Raw genomic sequence first — 19,670 nt, forward strand, 5'->3', positions numbered from 1 at the left:
TCTCCTTGTGTGTCAGATGGGGACAACCACAGGCTGGTCTCTCAAAGCCAGCAAAGCAGGCAGGCCTGCTTCCCTCCCCTGGTAACTACGAAGACTGGGTAATTGTTACTTCTGAAGTTGGCTGAATCACTTCTGCCAGCGTTCCAGCCTTGTTCCTAGCTGCAGAACGGGAGTGCTTTTTGAATCTGTTAAAAATAAATGTGTGTGTGTGTGTGTGTGTGTGTGTGTGTGTGTGTGTGTGTGTCACTCTGCTGTTTACTAAGAACCATGCTTCTCCTCTGAGCATCGAGCGCAACTGTTGCTCTCAGGCTGGATCCAGGAAAGGGACACTACTTGCTGCAGTCAGACTCCTGCTCAGCAGCCCTACCCTTCTTAGGAACCGACCTGGCCCTCGCTGCCCCAGGTGGCCCTAAGAGCTCATTGAAAACCAGGATGTGGCTAGCTAAGCCACACCCCACTCAGAGCCTGTGACTCTTGTCCTAGCTTGTGCAGAACAATGTGCCCATTAGCCCTGGTCATTCTGCCTATCTGCTTTCCAGAGCAGAGTTGGGACTATCTGGAGATCTCACCTGTGTGCAGGACTGAGGTCCCGTTTCCTCTGTAGAACAGAGCTCAGTGAAGAATCGGCCTTGCTGGCCAGAGGCTCAGGCTGGGCTACTGTGTTTCTGAGAAAGAAGCAGGAAGAAAAAGAGGGAGAGAAGGAAGGAGAGAAGGACTCACAACTAGGTTGGAGGGACCTATAGTCACAGTGAGGTACAGAGGTGGATGGCTTTGGATACAAGCAGCAGACCAAGTAGAATTTCCTGGTGTTGGAGGTATGGACAGTACTGGTTCTCATCATGAGACAGACAGGGCTGAGCAATAGGAAGGCCAACCTGTGCAGGGGCCCTATGGCAGGTTTGGGAGGGACAGCGCTGGGTACAGCTGACCTGAGAAGCAAGAGGAAGCCCTGGGTTTGAGAGCTTCAGGGAGATGGGAACAGGTATGTCCCCCACCCTCCTTTCCCCTAAGTACTGTCCCTACAGCCACGAGAGCCCATTCACCCCTTTCTGCCTGCCCTGCTGTCTCTGCACCCACTCCTTCTGTAGCAGCCGTGGCGCCAGCTGGAGCCCGTGGGGAAACAGGAGAAAAAGTGGGAACAGCCGGCCTTGGAGAGAGTGTCTAAACACGGACTATTTGGGGACTGCCTTTTATTTTTAGTTTGAAACTTATCCACCCCCCAGTATTGTTAAAAACAAGAGCCAGGAACCCACCACTCACTGTCACTCAGGAAAGAGCCCCTTAGACCTCAGTTGGAGCAGGTGGAGAGGACCTGGTATCTGGCTGCCTATGAGGCCCTCCGCAGGGCGTGGCTGGAGGTGTCCTTAGGACCTATGTCTGCAGAGAGTAGCTGTTTCCAACAGGCGTCAGAGATTTGTTGGAGGACATCAGCCACTCTGCTTCGATTCTCCTGAAGATGTCCATGTGTCATTAGTGCCAATTAGGGGAGATGTGTTTGCCCCAGGGCATGGACTGGTGGGAGGGCCACCAAGACAATTCAATTCCCCACCAGACAAATGTGATTAGGTGCAGCCTGGCCCAACCCCACTGGACAGGCATAAATGGCAGAGTGGGGTTGGGGTGCTCATCCCTGCCATGCAAGCTCATCTCAGCCACCAGCCTTGTTGGAGCAGCCTCCCAAGCCCCAGTGTCCGTGAGGCGGCTTCCATGTACGGCACTGCTGTGGCCATCTTCCTGGTCATCCTGGTGGCTGCACTGCGGGGCTCGGAGCCTCCAGAGAGCCCCTTCCCCTACCACATCCCCCTGGACCCCGAAGGGATTTTAGAGCTCTCATGGAACGTCAGCTATGTCCAGGAGATCATCCACTTCCAGCTCCAGGTGCAAGGGCTGAGGGCTGGGGTCCTGTTTGGAATGTCAGATCGAGGAGAGATGGAGAACGCAGATCTCATCATGCTCTGGACTGATGGGGACAGGGCCTACTTTGCGGTGAGTCCTCTGCCATCTTTCTGTCTTGTCCTCACGTCCATACCCCCCCCACACACACACACACAAGCTGGCTAGCTTCATACAGCCCTGCTCTACAGTCAGCAAAGAAAGCTTGCCTACTGCTTCTGTGTTTGATGTCACTAATCTGAATTAAGCCCTTCAGCGTCATAAGGACACTCACTAGAGAATGGAACAGTAAGTAGTCTCTCCTTGAAATCCTTGACTACACCCCCAAATAATGGTTGCAGCAATCCTAAGGACAGTAAGGGCAGATGGAGGACCCACATGCCATGAGTCCCCACCCACCCACACACACATGAGTAGAGACCCTGCATATCCTCCAGTTTTACAAATAGCAACTCCATGCCACACTACCAGTACATGTGCACCTGTTGTGGGCCAGGTGGCATATGGCTGAATAGAGCAGGCAGTATGCACACCAGCTTGGGACACAGAAACACGCCTTCTGTGCTATACTCAATGATGGTAAAGGTAGACACAGATACCACTGCAACCCGGGTGTGGGACAACCCCATCCTCACCACACAAGCTGAGCCCAGGCCAACAGAATGCCTCTGGTTCCTTCTGTTCAAAAGCTACCTGAACATCTGCATGCTAGGGTAGCAAACAGGAAATCTCCTACAGACCGGAGCATCCTTCAGGGCCCCTACAAGCTACAGGGATCAGTAGACGGAGGATAGATACCCACACATATCCTCTGTGGTTCTACTCTTTGTCCTCCTACCTCTACAGAGGGATGGACCATCAGGGCCTCTTCGGGATAGAATCTAACTCTGCATCTACAAGAGAAGAGATGGTTTCTTTATCCGATCATGTTTCTTCTTCATACTAGGCTAGCCTCAGCTTTGTGTTAATCCTCCTGCCTCAGCTTCCCCAGTGTTGGGATTATAGGTGTGAGCTACTAAACCTGACTAGGAGATGCTCTCTTGAGCTGAGCATGGCAGCAGCCACTCTCCCTGTTTCACAGTGAGGCCAGGCATTGGCTCAGAACTGTCAGGCAGGGTGACAGAGCAGGGCTGGCTGTACAGTGGCTCTGGAATCACAGTCTGTCTGAGGTGTGTGGGAGACAGAAGAGACTTGTTGGGTCCCAGTGGGGCTGACATTCCTTTCCCCCTTCGGGGTGCAGCTTTTTCAAGCTGCAGCTTCCACCAAGGGGGCCTTTTCCACCCCTGGCAGGTTTGTTTGCACAATGAATTCCTTTGAACACAGACATCAGAAACGGAGTTCTTTAGGCAGCAGTATGCTCAGGTCTGCACTGTAGCTTCCCAGCAGCAATGCCAACTGCCTGGCTGGTCCTGCTGTGAGTCAGCAGCAACCCCAACAGGAGCCCCACCATGAGGCTGTCCCTAGAGGAAATGTTGCTAATTTCTTGCAGGCTTTGCTTTCCTAAGCTGTGATAGCCCTGGAGGTAGGACTAAGTAGAAACAGCCCCAACAATCCTCACAACAGAGGCCTGTGATGGTCATGAACCCACTTGGTAGATGCCACCCCAGCCTGCTTCCCTTACCCTGGCCTGGAGCCCTGCAGGGGAAGGCAGGGAGACCTGGATCTCGGCTCTAGGAACTATTCTGGGGAAATGCTCACGCTTGCTGCCAATGCAGCTGAGGCAGCCTCCCCAACCCAGACCTCAGTTTAATCTCTCCAGGCAAGGCTAGCCTAGAGTAAGAGATTCCTAGGGTACAGTATTGAAGGCAGCGTTTGCTCTCAATTTTATGCAAGCATGGGGCACACACCTGGGTGAGTGAGTGCCACCTTAAATGCTACTCTGCCTCTTTCCACTCTGGCTCCATCATCATCTGTGTAGGTTCAAGGCTCTAGTCTCAAATGTCTAATCCTAGTGTGCAGTCCTGTGGGAAGCCATGTTCACCTTAACAATGCAGTACACTTCTTCAGGTCTCACTCTAAGCTCTGCTGTATGGCTAACTGTCTCTGGGCGTCTCAGGCACCCAGCTTACATGTGGTAGGTTGAAAGGAAGCTGATTTGGGGTACAGCTTCAGGTAGGATAGGCAACAGAATGGGGTGTAAATATGGGGGGCTAGAAAACTTGGTTCAAGGGAGGCCTGCTGCCCTTACATACACTGGGCCCTGGGTTTGATCCCAACACTGAAAAAGAATGAGACAGATAAAATCCAACGGGAGCAACGATCAGCAGCTTCCTAGCCCTGCTGGGTGTTCTGTGGAGCTGGTGACTCACTCGGGGTAGCGGCTGTGATCTCTAATAGAGATATGTGCTCCACCTGGGTAGGGGCTCCTTCCTGCTCAGACCCTGAGCCTGTCTCTGTAGGATGCCTGGAGTGACCGGAAAGGGCAGATCCATCTGGATTCCCAGCAAGACTACCAGCTGCTCCAGGCACAGAGGACTCGAGATGGCCTGTCCCTGCTCTTCAAGAGGCCCTTTGTCACCTGTGACCCCAAGGATTATGTCATTGAGGTAGGCTGTCCAGGGCAACAGCTGTTTTCCTGAACTGTCCCTGCATTCTAAAGTCCCAGGCCAAGGCCCCTCCCTCCATGGAAGCCATGGGTAGAGTGTGTATGTGCACGCGTGCAAGCACACACACACACACACACACACACACACACACGAGAGAGAGAGAGAGAGAGAGAGACCCGACAGATGGAAGCTGTTTTAGAAAGAGGCTCTAGGTCTATAGCAGCATGAGGCTCCAGAAAAGCTCCCTGCAGACATGTAGCCAGTGTTCTTTCCAGATGTGACTGTTATTTGGAACCCTCTTGCCCTGGGATGTATATCTATCCCACTTCCATCAGTCTGTCATGTATGAAGACCAGCACACCTGGCTTTTTACCCTGCCCAGTTGCTGACTTGCTTTGAGGCTCGGGGCTGGTCTCTTTCTCCTCCAAACCTCAGTCTACTTGTCTATAAAATAAGCCTAGGAGCTACTGGATCCCAGATATGGAAGATCTATGGTATACTTCATAGCTGTAACATAGTTGCAAAGCACTTGGGCTTCTTAACCACTCCCTTTAGGAAAAGACAGTCCATCTTGCTCCTGATGGACCCCTTACATTCTTGTTTTCTTAGTTAAATCTTTCCTGACAGTACAGACAGGGGCTGGCAGTTTGTGGTAGTGGCTGAGAGACAGAGTTGAGAGGCTGGTGCCATGGGAAGAAACTGATTTACTCACAGTCCCCCAAGAGGCCCGACCACAGCATATAGGAAGCACCAGGCTCAGTCACTAGGTAGACTCGAGAATAGAACCTTGGCAATGGCCTTCACTGGCCTTATAGGGCAAAGACTAGAAGGGCCCTGGGAAGCAGCAGGCGGAGGAATTCTGACTTGTCTGGGCTTCAGGGTGCTCTCTGCTTACCAATTCTGGCTCTGAGGCAATTTAGGACAGAGGAGATGGTGGCTTGGAGTGGAAAAGTTATACAGAAGGTGGGTGGTGTCGGGTTCAGCTGGACTACAGGATTTGGAAGGTGGGTTCCACTCACCCTAAGAATGGATCTCAGAGAGGTGGTAAATGACTGGCCATTTGCTTAGATCTGGCACTGATTATTGGATGTCAAACAAATCTAGATTTCAAGAAAACAAATGAGAATTTTTGCCAAAGAGGCAATAGAATAACCTAGGAGCTCATGACACAAAGAAGCTAGGCTAGGGCCATTGGAAATGAGTCATCTAAGTCCCCACCCTCCTGGGGACAAGGCACTCAGAGAACCTTCCAGAATGCACCACAGGGCATGCCGATGTTTGCATGTTCTGGGGCCAGAGATTTTTGCATAGAACTTGCAAGATGTCTTTCCCAAGAGCAGCCCTTGGGGCTCCTACCAACCAGAGCACATTGGCTGTCCACCATGAACGTACATCCTTGCCTACCCACCCAGGAAGGAGCTGCTGGCATTTCCAGCAAAGTATCTACCCAGAGCTGGCCGCCTCCATCCATGGCAACCTGTGAGGAATCCAGCCCACCTCTGTGATCTGGCTGGGCCCTCATCATAGCAATGACCTGTAGGCTTCTACGTGTCCAGCTACTGGGGGTGGGGGAAACTCAAACACTGCTCCCTATCAGAGTCAGGGTTCCCCAGATTAGTTTCTAGGCTCCCTAGGTGGTCGCTGACTCCTCAGTTGTGAGCCAACCAATACCTTTCCCCTGCCTCCAGTGACCTTGGGGTTCATAGAAGAGTCCCAGCCTGCCTTATAGCAGGGCCCAGTGGTTGGATCTATAAATGGATGCTAAGCAAATGCACAGAGTGTATGAGAAAGAAAAAAAAAGTGCTTAACCGGTGAGGACAGGATTTCAGAAGCAGCCTGGGGCCAGGCAGAGAGTGTTATGGTCTTCTCATTTGCTAAGCGGACAGCGAGGAGCTTCACTTGGTAGGAGGTCATGTGACATGATTCTCTTCACTCACCATTGAACCTATGCTGGCTCTGAGCGGGCAATCAACTGGTTCTGTCTGGCTACAGGATGACACTGTCCATCTAGTGTATGGGATCTTGGAAGAGCCATTTCAGTCGCTGGAGGCCATCAACACCTCAGGCCTGCATACAGGGCTGCAGCGGGTGCAGCTTCTGAAGTCTGAGGTCCCCACTCCATCCATGCCTGAGGATGTACAAACCATGGATATCCGGGCTCCTGACATCCTCATCCCCGACAATGAGACCACGTACTGGTGCTATATCACTGAGCTACCCCCACGCTTCCCCCGACACCACATCATCATGGTAAACGGGGGTAGAGCTCTGCTTTCCACCTGGGTCCCAGAGTTGCATGGATCGAGGTGCTACCCTGGCTCCTTAGAAGTAGCACATATGTACTAGTCCCCTGTGCCCCACCCTGCCCCTGCTCACCATCTGCCTCAGGGCCCCTGAGATGAATATTTCCTATCTTACCTGCCTGGAGCAAAGCAATTTTATTTATTTATTTATTTATTTATTTATCTTCTGCAATTGCCCTTGAGGTTAGAATTACTGTCAATCTTTCTGGCCACCTCCTCTCATGTAAAAGTAGCTCAATTCAATTGCTCCAAAGCTGCAACTAGGGACTTCATCACAAAAGTCACGAATACTGTCCCTGTTACAGAAGAGGAAGAATAGCCCAGAAACGTCATGTGAATGCCCATGGTCACACAGCAAAGAGTAGCCTGGTTGTATAGTTGTCCTTGAGGCCCAATTTTGTCTCCCAGTGGAGCTTCAGTGGCCCACAGTTGCCCATATGCACAAAGATAGCTGCCTTCCTAGCTCCATCTTATCAGGAATACTCCATGTAGGTCCCTACTGTCTTCCCCGGAGCTCTATGCTGGTTCTGTTACCTCCTGGCTCTGAACTGGAAACCCTGAAGTACCTGAAGTTGCCTTAATTACCCTTCTGACTTATAGCAGGGCAGTTAAGGACCAGCTAGTCCAGCCAAGTGGGAGGGTTGGGCAGGCACTGGGCTTCCAGTTCAGGGTGGTCTGTTCCTTTGCAGTATGAGGCCATTGTCACTGAGGGCAATGAGGCCCTGGTGCACCACATGGAGGTCTTCCAATGTGCAGCTGAGTCTGAGGACTTCCCCCAGTTCAACGGACCCTGTGACTCCAAAATGAAGCCTGACCGACTCAACTACTGCCGGCACGTGCTGGCAGCATGGGCCCTGGGTGCCAAGGTGTGTACATACTGCTATATGCCTGTTCTAGTTTGTTTTCTGGTGTGATAAATACCACCGCCAAAATCAACTTGGAGGAAGAAAATATTTATTTGGCGTACATTTTCAGATCACAGTCCATCACTAAGGGAAATAAAGACAGGAACTCAAGGCAGGCCTGTTTAATATATCACATCACCTCTGACCAAGGAACTCACAGCCAGGGAAGAGCAGCAGCAATCATGGGGGATGGCTGTTCACTAGTTGGTTTGCAGGCCATCTCATAGTGTTCTTACATAGCCTAGAGAATGGTGCTGCCCACAGTTGCTTTGGCACTCCCTCATAGATGAGCCCACAGGCCAATCTGACAAAGGTAACTCCACAGCTGAGGTTGTCTCTGCTGAGTCTAGACTTTGTCAATTTAACAGTTTAAAGTTAATTAGGACACCATTGCACCATCCCGCCACCCCCCACCCCCCCCCCCCACGCTTCCTCAGGATTCTAACTCCCTGCACCCAGCTCCACAAAACTACATCCTAAAATGATCCAGGAGAGAGATGGGAAGGAGGCACGCCAGGCACCAGCAGAGTGCAGGTTTCAAGCAGCCCCAGTCACCTCTAGGATGCCTGTGCTTTTAATCTTTGGGGGCCACAAAAGTCCCTTGCAAGCCAGGCAGTGGTAGCACACGCCTTTAATTCCAGCACTTGGGAAACAGAGGCAGGCGGATTTCTGAGTTCGAGGCCAGCCTGGTCTACAGAGTGAGTTCCAGGACAACCAGGGCTACACAAAGAAAACCTGTCACGAAAAACCAAAAAAAAAAAAAAAAAAAGTTCCTTGCAGCCTTCTATGAAAATGCACATGATCACAAGTGTGCACTGCTCATCACTGGATCAGCACTTGCAAGGATCTGGGTTCTGTACATAGCATGATCCAGGGCTGCCTGAGGCTGGATAAGATGTCAACAGACGATGCCCAAGAGTCTCATCAATCCCTTTCTAGGTCCCCAGGTCAGAGGATGTTGAGGGCAGAACTGGAAGGTCTGGGAGAGAGGCTTAGCTCAGGTTCGGTGCCCTCATGATAGAACCTTCCTTGTGTGACAGAAAGGTCTACTTAACCCCAGGAGAGAATCCTTCTAACCTGGCCACTTGCTGAGCTTCTCTGCTCAGGCCCCTGCTGCTGGCCAGGTTTGTTCCAGAGCCCTGAAGGACCCCTGTCTAATACTCCTGTCCTACACAGGCATTTTACTACCCAAAAGAAGCTGGTGTTCCCTTTGGGGGCCCGGGGTCCTCCCCGTTTCTCCGACTGGAAGTTCATTACCACAACCCACGGAAGATACAAGGTAGGAGTGTTGAGAGCACATCTCCTGACTCTGCTTCAGTCTCTCAGATGCTTGGGTGCAGCCTAGCCTGTTGAGGCACAGACAGGCCAGGGACAAACACAGGCCTTTACTCCGTATCTATTTATTGTACTCAGCATCCTAATGAGTTCTCAGCCTGGGGTTCTGGGTGTCCCCCTCAAGCTAGTGCTGTAATTGATTAGTGATGTCTGCCGTGGACCCTGGGGCAGGGCTTGGTGCACATCTGAACACTCTGTGGAGAGAGAACCTCACAAGTTCCCTGGGACAGACAGGATGTCGTCTACCTCTTCCCAGGGCACCACAGCAGGCCTTAGATCCAGAAGGCCAAGGGTCCTGCCTGCAGCCAGCCAGTCGGGCACTGAGTGCTCCGGACATGCTCTTTGCTCAGCGTGTGTCATGGGTTTAGACGGCCCAAGCTGTCCAGTTAGAGGCCAGGGCCACACTTGCCCACCTGCTTTTGTTCCCCAACCTGGCACAGAGCTGGAGTAAAGTAGTGGGTGGCTGGCTGGGCCTGAGAAGGAATCTCAAGGGAAATAAGACACATCCATGCTGCAAAAAGCTTCTAGAACTTCTAGAAGAGAGACAAGGTATGTGTGTGTGTGTGTGTGTGTGTGTGTGTGTGTGTGTGTGTGAGAGAGAGAGAGAGAGACAGACAGACAGACAGACAGACAGACAGACAAAGAGAGAGAGAGACAGAGACAGAGAGACTGAGAGACAGAGAGAGTGAGAGACAGTCAGAGAGAGAGAGAGAGACAAAGAGAGAGACAATTGATTCCAATTCTATGGTGCCATTTAGTACAGATCTTGCAGGCTTAGCCCAGTCTCAGGAAGTCACTATAATAGCTAGATCACCCCATACCTGAAGGTGAACAACTTGAGTAGTTCATTAAGGGGATTGACACAGAACACCACATCAGAAACTAAATGTTTCTTTGCTCTTGTACCCCATTTGCCATCAAATGTCTCCTCCTTTCCTTTCCTTTCCTTTCCTTTCCTTTCCTTTCCTTTCCTTTCCTTTCCTTTCCTTTCCTTTCCTTTCCTTTCCTTTCCTTTCCCAGCCTCCTTTCTCCTCCTCTCCCTGTCTCTTTGAATGACACTTTTCTTCTACGCAGATAAGGAGTAGAAAGACCCTGATAGACATGGGGGAGTGTCACAGTGAGGCTGGAGCGGCTACTGCACCCAGCTCCCAGCTGGATGTGAAATTGGCAATGCAAACCTAATGCCTTCAGCGACTTTCCTCTTGGCTGTAGCAATGCCTCCACCGTAGGAATTATCTGCAGCATGCAGGCAAAGGCGAGACATGGCTGTGGCCTGAGCACCCATAGGGGATTTATTGCTCATTTAAAACCTGGGAGCAAATGGATTTTTGAGAACTCCTTGGGTGTCAGGGAAGTCTGTCTTCCTTGATCGTCTGCATGTATTTATGGATCTTTTGCCAAATATAAAGATGCTCCTGTCAGTTGGTGAATTTTGAGACAGGCTGTTTTTCTATTAATATCAAAATCCACGATTATCTCATTATTTAATCCCCATCTAAATTTTAACCAATTGCTGCTGCTTTTTATTATTTGCCTCTGATGTCATCAGCCTAGAGACACAAGAGGCTGTTTGAGTTTGAATGTTGTTGGCCTGGGGGTGGGGAGGTAGAGACAGTACAAAAGGCAGTACCCTCAAATGATAGCAGAAGAGAGACAGAGCCTGCCAGCAACATCCTGCATCCCAGCCTGTTGGTCCTGGGTTTGAGGCCAAGTTCAGATGCTTCCCAGATCCTCGGTCTTAGGCAAAGTCTTTCATTCACCCTCCAGCCTCAGTTTCTCCATCTGTAAATGGGACTGGTGACCCTTACCATGAACCCCACTCCCCATAGATGTGACAGGTGCACTAAGAACAGCTTCTGGCTCTCTTCTTTCTTGTTCTAGTCAATCAGAAAGGGTGACTAAGCACACTGATCCCCAAGGGTGGTGCTGCTTACCACATGCCTCTCCCTTAGGCCGGCAGGACTCCTCTGGCATCCGCCTACACTACACAGCTACTCTCCGACGCTATGATGCGGGCATCATGGAGCTCGGACTGGTGTATACACCCTTGATGGCCATCCCCCCTCAGGAGACTGCCTTTGTGTTGACCGGCTACTGCACAGACAAGTGCACCCAGATGGTGAGTAGGACAGGGTCCTACACACAACCCACTGCTTGTGATGACCAGGGGAGAGCAGCAAGAGGACTTTGAACCCCTGACCTGGAATCAAGGTTGTCTGAGTCTCTGCACACCTGTTTGAAATATGTCACTTTAAAAATGTTTATTTATGTGTTTGATTATATGCTCCTCCTCCTTCTCTCTGGCTCTGTCACTCTGTCTCTCTCTGTGTGTGCGCATGTGTGTGTGTGTGTGTGTGTGTGTGTGTGTGTGTGTGTGTGTGTGTTCTAGCTAAGGCCAGAAGAGGGTATTGGATCCCTTGAAGATGGAGTTAGGTGGTTGTGAGCCTTCCAACCAGGGTGCTGGGAACTGAACCCAAGTCCTCTGAAAGAGCAACAAGCACTTTTAGCAGCTGAGCCATCTCTGTGTAACCCCACACAGTACATTTTAACTGCTTTTGTTATAGGAGTATCCAAACTTCCAAATGGGACTCACCTTTTACAGGCTGTGCAGCCTCCCTCATATCACGTTTCACCAAGCAGGGACTAGGGGAGGCAGCAAAGTACCCAGTGTCCCTGAGGCCATGCAAGCACAAGGTGACATAGCAGGAGCCTCGGCTTCTGTAGCAAGCAGACAGTGGCTCCTTGCCTGTGCCAGGCTGCCCTCATTCTCAGCTGCACCGCTGTCTTAGCTGGGCTCTCTTCCCACCTGGCAAGAAGCTGCTGTGGAGCTGGTGAGGAATTTCCTACATGGAGGTCTACTCAGTAAGGACGGGGAGAGCCAGCAATGGGGATCTCACAGAGCCCTCCCTAGACTGTCGGTGACGTCTTCGCACTCATGCTGTGGCAGTTGTGATGGTTGCCCGTGGTCTGAGGGCAGGCAGCGCACAGACCTGCACCTCTCAGTTGTCTGCAGCCTCTGTTCATTTCTGCTAACATCTGCTCTCGCCCTTTGCAAGTTCCTCTGGCTGCCTGCCATCAGTCTTACTGTCTGGAGCTTTTTTGATGTCACAGATGTGACTTTACTGTCTGCTATGTGTCCTGCCTTCTTTGCTGGCTGACCCCCTGCTTCTTACAGTGACCTGTCATGGAATTGTACATATTCCTGGACTGAAGACAGGGAGATCCAGGCCTGCCAAGAGAGGACACATAGCCCAAAGCTGCACTGCGGAGCCAGGTTTCTTTGTTACAGAGCTCATAGTGAAGGTTCCTTCCCAGTGTACTCATGGGATGACACCTGTTCTCAAGAGTCCTCCGTACCTGAGCGCCTGGTCTTTGAAGTATTAGCTAGGCCTAATGTTCTCAGGCTGAGACACATCTGTTCTTATACTCAATCAAAAGCTTTAGCCTGGGGCCAGGGTGAGAAATCAACTTTCCTCCCAAGTCAAAACGGACAGGTCAGGAGGGGTGATGCTGGCTTCTTAGACCTGTGTCTATGGATCACATTCTGCCATACACCTGCAACCCTGGCTCACTAGACAGCATATGTTGTCACAGTTTAGTCCTGAAGGCCTCAGTTTTCATTGCAAGGGGGATAAAGAGATCCACAATGTGAAAAGCAGGGACAATAGCCGGCCAGAGCAAGACAGAAGGTTCAGAAGTAAAGGCAGACGAGTTGAAGAAAGCACAGCAGTCTAGGGTCATCGGATGCCAGCTGCCGGCACCAGGATCTTCAGCTCTGGCTGGCAGTGTGAGAGGAGCCAAGGACCATGGCAGGGTCATGAATGGTGGCATGTTTAATGGTCCATCCGAGAACACTTGGTATCTAAAAATATGAACACAGATGAGGGAAACAACTGTTCCTTGGAACTGCCCGAATGCCTTAATGAGAAAAGGGGGCCTCCCCACATTAGGGCTGGCAATCTTTCTGCCACTGGCTTAGTGGTCAACATCACTGCTGTTGACCAGGGTCACAGTGACCTCAGAGAGAATACGGCCTTTTGTGCACAGTCCCTGCCTGGGCCCCTGCATATGGTGGGAATTGCAAACATCAATTGACAGGGAGCCCACAAGAAGGAAGCTCCTATCCTGCCAGCATTGGAAGGGCTTCAGAGGTCTGCAGGCTGAGGAGAAGGAGAACTCAGCTCTTGGGGACCCCCAAGGAGACCAAAGGAGAGGGGTGTCATCTGCCCTGAACATGTTCTGTAGTCTGGCTGCTGGTTGGGGTTTCAAGGGCCTGGGCTTCTGGCCACCATACGCTCTTGAACAAGCCACTCTCTGGCAGGTTTATGATAGAGATCAGAGAGAATCACGTGAAAAAAGCAATTGTTCTGGTAAGCCCAGGGATGCTGCCTCTGCTCTGGGTCCTTGTCCCTTTCCTCTGGTGTCTGATTCTGCTCTTCCCACAGGCACTGCAGGACTCCGGAATCCACATCTTTGCCTCTCAGCTTCATACACACCTGACGGGCAGGAAGGTGGTTACTGTGCTCGCCAGGGATGGCCAAGAGAGGAAGGTGGTGAACAGGGACAACCACTACAGCCCCCACTTCCAGGTGACGACCTGCCTGTCACCAGCCTCCAAGGCCTTCTGTTTCCCAGGGCTGACCTCTGACCTTGGGTGATGGTCCCTGACCCAGGCTACAATGTCTTGGTGATGACTCGATTGAGTTTGTCTTCCCCTGATTGAAGCCCACATTTGGTCAGTCCTGACATTCCCCAGGCAGAACTGAAACCCAGGGAGGGTTTGGTGGGGAAGAACAAGGTGATTGGATCAGGGTCCACAGCTCTTTCCATCTCCTCTCTTCCTGATTGCAGGAGATCAGAATGCTGAAGAAGGTTGTGACAGTCTACCCGGTGAGTGCCCGGCTGGGGCAGAAGATATTTGGACAGTACTGTGCCCGAGAGACAGAGAACAGAGGGGCAGGCACAGCTGGGCTGGGTAAGGTACATGTGGGCTTCATGGCACAGAGGGGACATTGCCTGGTATCTTCAGCTTAACCACAACCTCAAAGAGTTTCATCCCCTGACAACACTGGAAAGAGATGGGGGTGCCAAGATGTAGTCTTTGCCCACACAGAACTGGGGATCCAACATGGCCAGCCAGACCATGAGGCCACTGATGGATATAAGTGCCAGGGATGCTTAGATTCGGAACCTCACTGTGGAGGATGCTGGGGTCCTCTTGGGAGGTCACACATCATAGTGGCTTGGTCACCATGGAGGTGAGCTGAGCAGCCCTGTCTGCACTGGGTGGGCAGGAGCTGATGTATCTGCTGCCTCTCTCTCCAGGGGGACGTACTCATCACTTCATGCACATACAACACAGAAAACAAGACGCTGGCCACAGTGGTAAGTCACACTGGCTTTTTCAGCCACCCACACAGAGAAATGAACAGCCCAGAGTCTGCTTAAAGATTTCTAAACATTCCCAGGGTTGAGTGTAGGCTGCCAGAGGCAGGACTGCCCCTCCTGCATTCCCCGAATGGATCGACCATCTCAGGGGAAGCTTCTGAAGCCCGATCTCTAGCAACTCTTCTCCCCCAGACTCCTAGTTCCTGTGACACAGGCAGCATGCTGGACTCTGCACTTACCCCACTGAGTCCAACACGGAGGTAACACTGTCAATACAGCTTCAGGACTTCATCTGAGCACCACTAAGATGGACTCTCATTGGTACCCATGTGCTCAGTGTCTCTCTGACATGGGAGGGAGCCAAGAAGTACTTTGAAATTCAAAAGTCCACCTGGGGAGATATCTGCTACAGGAGATAACCAAAATGACAGGGTCACAGAAACTTCAGCAGACATTTCCCAGAGATGACAGGAAGGATGTGAGAGTTGGGGAGAGATGGAAAAGAGCTTTGGCTGGCAGCATGAGCCAGGAGCCTCAGAGGAAAAAGGTTGTTCTTAGGATGTTCAGCTGTGGGGGAGTGTGGCGATGTGGGCAGCACCAGGCAGGTAGATGGGGTCAGCCACACTAGGGAAGTGACCTGGGTCTTGTCTGGGGCTGGACTGTGGATAGCCCAGGGAGGAGGAGTACCTGGTGCGAGGACTATTTTCAAAGTGAGATATGCAGGAAATGTGTCATCCAGCTGGAGCACGTTGGACAAGGAAGAGGGATGTTTTCCATGGTTTAGTGGGGGAATAGTGGGGACACTATTCCCAGTCATTAATTTTACTAACCTTCTAATTGATCCTGTACACCCAATAATTAGCACATGGGCCGCATCCCACCCTGGCATCCCTCAACCCTGGGAACTCCTACCAATACTGAGCACTGTTCTCTGCACCGTATCCTGGGCCTTCAGCCACGGTCCAGGGTTCCCCACTCTGTTTCACATGTGTTCTTTAAATAGCCTTCTTGTGAGATGACTCACATTCCACACAGCTGAAGTGTGTGAAGTGTGCAGCTTGTTGCCTGGAAGCACGTTCACAGATCCATGCACACAGTCAGGCCTCAGCTATTGCCTCCAGTCCCCTCGCCCAGCCCAACACAGATCCGCTTGCTCTAGATGTTTCTATTCTGGACATTTCTCATCACTGGATTTAGAGGCTATGCAGCCTGCTGTGGCTGGATTCTTTCCCGTACATTTAATCCGTCTTAGTCTCGTGCCGGTATCTAAGGCAAGCATGTCCCCAGATGCTTTCACAGGCCTCGGCTCCTTTTACAGGTGCATCTGCTATGGGTAGAGGCAGGGAGGCACCTGCCAGTCACTGGTGGAAGAGAGCTAGAGGCGCTTCTGCCAGGGCTGTGTTCCTGCCTTTTCTGATTCATAGTGCCTTAGTTGTGTTGGGATGTTATGGCCACTGGCCTGGCAAGCAACTAAAATATCAGATGCTAGGTCTTCAAGTCCAAGCTTCAAGATACAAGTCCTTGGCTGTTTAGGGCTCAGGACTTCGGGGGTGGGATGGGAGGCTTTATCTGAGATCAGAGGAAATGGGAGCTTCCAGAGGCGGACCTGAGCTTCCCACCTCGGACTACCTGTGGATCCAAAGAAATAGTGGATTTTGAAATGCAGCTTCCTTCCCAAAGTGAGAGAGAGGATGGAAGGAGAATCTACTCCTGGCATCCAGGCTATGTTCTTATTCTTGATCTCTGAGGCAACAGTGCTGGGGGGGAGTGTTGGGGGTCCCCATGCTCACTGAGAGCTATGAAAACTGAAGCGTGGGGGCTTGGGGCATGCAGACGCTGCAGGAAGACCCATCTAGCACACAGCGAGCAGGCCAACTTCTTATGATGAACTTCCTTCCCCCGCTCCTCCATAGAGATACCCAGGCCCCAACCACCCAAGCAGGGGCCAGCCGAGCTTTGCCCCACCCATGTGGTCTGTCATGAATTAGTGAAGGCCTTTCTATCTTTAACCAGTTCTAACCAGCCAAATAAAATCTCCCTCCCAACATCATGTTCACAAAGAGCCAGGATCCTGGAGAGAGGCTAAGACAGCTTTGGCCTGGGCTCTCCGCCGTTCCTGACACTGATCTGATGCAGACGGAGCTCTTTCTCCCCCCACCCCGACTCAGGGTTAGTTCACTAGCTCTCAGAGCACAAAGTAAGCAGTAGGAATGTCACCTGCTCTGTCCCTTCCATAGTGTGGCTAGGTGGCCTGGGTTCCTGAGACTGTTCCTTGTACTAGCATCTCTGCAGTACCAATATGACTTTTAGCCAGTGAGGTTTGTAATATGTAGGGAGGTCAGTTCCCACTGGGGTCATGGGGTCTTGTCCCCTGCTCCCTAAGACTCCGTTGCGGTAACCCATAAGATAGGAACAGCAAGGCTCTGTCATTTTGTTTCTGGCTTTTTAAAAAGTCACTATCTGGTGCCTATTCACTGGGTCTCTCTCTGTTCTCCCTACCATTAGCAAACCCCATGAGTGTGTGGGGGGGACCTCCCTCCTGGCTCTATCCTGGGGACAGGAGAGTTTTGGGGGGGACCTCCCTCTTGGCTCTATCCTGGGGGCAGGGGAGTTTTAGATGCTACCCTGCTGCAAGAAGGCAAACAAGTAGTCACAAGAAAGCCACAAACAGGCAGGGTGCTGAGAGCGATGTGCTGAGGGCTGATGGGGTCTTCTCTCTCCTGCAGGGGGGGTTTGGAATCTTGGAGGAGATGTGTGTCAACTATGTGCACTACTACCCCCAGACAGAGCTGGAACTCTGCAAGAGTGCCGTGGACGACGGCTTCCTACAGAAATACTTCCACATGGTAAACAGGTGAAGCACTTTTTGCTTTCTGCCCCTGGGGAACCCAGCATGGACAGCCTCTGTACCCTGTACCCTGCACCATGCTCCCTGCCCCACATCTTCTCCTATTAGGAGTCTGGGTGGCCAAATGCAAACTTTGAGCTAAGTTCTTGGAGCAAAGTTAGCATGCATGCCATCAGACCTTCTGTGCCTTTGCAGGTGCCTATGGCAAGTATCACTAATCAATCTCTCGACTTCCAAGCTACTGCCAGAGCAGCCATTTTCAACAAGCAAATGTGATATAAAAGATGGAAGCAGGGCCAGGACAGCCTAGGCAGTGGAAGAGGTGAATGGCCACTGATGGGAGCCATGATGGGTTATTCCCTTTCCTTCCAGGTTCAGCAGTGAGGAGGTCTGCACCTGCCCTCAGGCCTCAGTCCCCCAGCAGTTCTCCTCCGTGCCCTGGAACTCTTTCAATCGGGATATGCTCAAGGCTCTGTATGACTACGCCCCTATCTCCATGCATTGCAACAAGACTTCTGCTGTCCGCTTCCCGGTATGACTGATGGGGTTAAGTGGTGGGTGGCAGCAGACATTCAACATTAGTTCAACCCTATCCAATACCAACAAACCCTACTGCTGCCTGGCTCTCCAACTCCAGGTCTGTCCAGATCTTGAGGAGGACCCCAGGTAGGTTGAGAAAGGGCACCCTGAACTTCCCAACAAGCAGTGCTTACATGAGACTGAGAAAATGACCACACAGTGATAGAGACAGGCGTACAGACAGATAGATGGTAAGGGAACAGGCCAGCAACACTGCCAGGAAGGCCAGAGAGGCCACTTCTCCTGGGCATAGAACAACAGAGGACTAACCTCAGCCCTGTCTGGATGGTGTGTGACTGAGTGTCAGCACCCTGCTCAGAGAATAAAAATAGAGCTATGGGCAGGGGAGGCAAGAAACCAGCAGTCTATGACAAGAGCCCCACAGCGCAGCTTCTCCCTCCTTATCTGAGGCCTGCTGGGATTCAAAGGCACCTAATTTATTTCCCAGTAGAGCTAGCCAGCAGCAGCAGTGCCAGCCCAGAGTGCTGGTCAGCAGACCCCGCCTGCTGTGTTAGGCAGGGGAGGCAGGCACTGCAGCAGAAGGTGAACAGACCTTTCCTGGCAGCGTTTGGGTACCGGATTAATTGCTAACCCAAACACCCATGCCATGGGGAGACTTGTTCATCCCAGAGCAGTTTGAGGCACCGCCGGATATGGTTAGATCTTGGCTTTTGCAGACGCCTTGTTGGACAGTGGCTAAACCCACGGCCTGCCTCCAAAGACTCTGATCCTTTCCTCGGAGTATACAGTTGAGTGCAGGCATGGAGGTGGAGACGTCTGGAGGGCTTCAGGTTGCTGACAGAGAACACAACAGCCTAGGGAAGGGACGTGGATCCTCCGGTGCTAACTCTCAAAGGCTGACTTGGAAGAGGTGTGGAGTGTTCAGCATGGGAGAAATGATTTTAAGGACAAGAATCCAACCAGTTAGGGAGATAGCAGTTTGCTTGGCCCCTCCAGCCTCGGCTTACCTTCTGCTCCTTCCTTACAGGGTGAGTGGAATCTGCAGCCTTTGCCTAAGATCACCTCCACGCTGGAAGAACCCACCCCACGCTGCCCCATCCGACAGACTCAGAGCCCCGCTAACCCCACTGTGCCCATCACAACAGAGGCAGATGCTGAATAGACCCACCTTGTGAGAAGCTATTCTTCAGACCCTCCTCCTCCTGTCCACCTGGGCTCACACCAGCTCTGTGTAGCCCTCCCTTCCTGTGTGAAGACTCACTTCCATAGACTAGTGCTGGCCATCCAGGGAGAAGGAGCATGTCACCTTGGAGACACTTGCATGACTGCACCCCATGAGGTCCAACTGAACGGAGAAGCCCTGGACATTATCTACACACTGCTGACTCCACATAGGGACAGCTCGCTGTGGTAGTCCAGATTCAACACCACCTTGCCTCCAGAACAGCCTTGCCAGGCTGGGTGCAGACTCCCCAAGCCCCACAGTCCCGACCCTGTTGGTCCTCTGGTGGTGACTTGTGTTAGTGTATGCCGTGACAACACTGCTTAAATATTCCTTTGCAGAGTGGCTCATGTTTCCCAGTGGGCGGCTTCCCTGCAACAAGACAGGACAAGTCGTTTAGCAGTTAGAGACTCACCAGGGGAACTCGCTTCGTGGCAGAGTAAATAGATATTTTCGCCCACCTAGAGGAAACCCCCAACAAGTAGTTCCATGACGGAGAGCCAAGATGGCTAGAGCCAGGCTCTGTAGAGGAGTGGAACGGCCAGAGCTGGTTGCTTCTCCTGATGGTGACAGGCCAGGCTCTGAAATAGATAGTTAGGTGAAGAGCTGGCTTGGGCCCTTAATGAAGGAGTGACTAGAGCAAGCCACTCAGCTGCCTGATCTTCAGTCTCCTTGTCTGTTAAATGAGAC

General features: G+C 51.8%; 1 protein-coding gene across 1 annotated transcript; it reads left to right on the forward strand.

The window, feature by feature from the left end:
- The first annotated feature begins 1,626 nt into the window (after nucleotides 1–1,626).
- Dbh (dopamine beta hydroxylase) lies at nucleotides 1,627–19,324 on the forward strand. The gene is made up of 12 exons (NM_138942.3): nucleotides 1,627–1,986; nucleotides 4,293–4,439; nucleotides 6,432–6,689; nucleotides 7,432–7,608; nucleotides 8,824–8,926; nucleotides 10,935–11,101; nucleotides 13,428–13,571; nucleotides 13,834–13,872; nucleotides 14,308–14,367; nucleotides 17,097–17,224; nucleotides 17,591–17,750; nucleotides 18,786–19,324. Exons 1-12 carry the CDS (start codon nucleotides 1,636–1,638, stop codon nucleotides 18,918–18,920), a joined length of 1,869 nt encoding a protein of 622 aa, NP_620392.2. The 5' UTR covers nucleotides 1,627–1,635; the 3' UTR covers nucleotides 18,921–19,324.
- Nucleotides 19,325–19,670: the final 346 nt, after the last annotated feature.

This window comes from Mus musculus, chromosome 2 (genome assembly GCF_000001635.26).
Source record: "Mus musculus strain C57BL/6J chromosome 2, GRCm38.p6 C57BL/6J".
Classification (NCBI taxonomy): domain Eukaryota; kingdom Metazoa; phylum Chordata; class Mammalia; order Rodentia; family Muridae; genus Mus; species Mus musculus.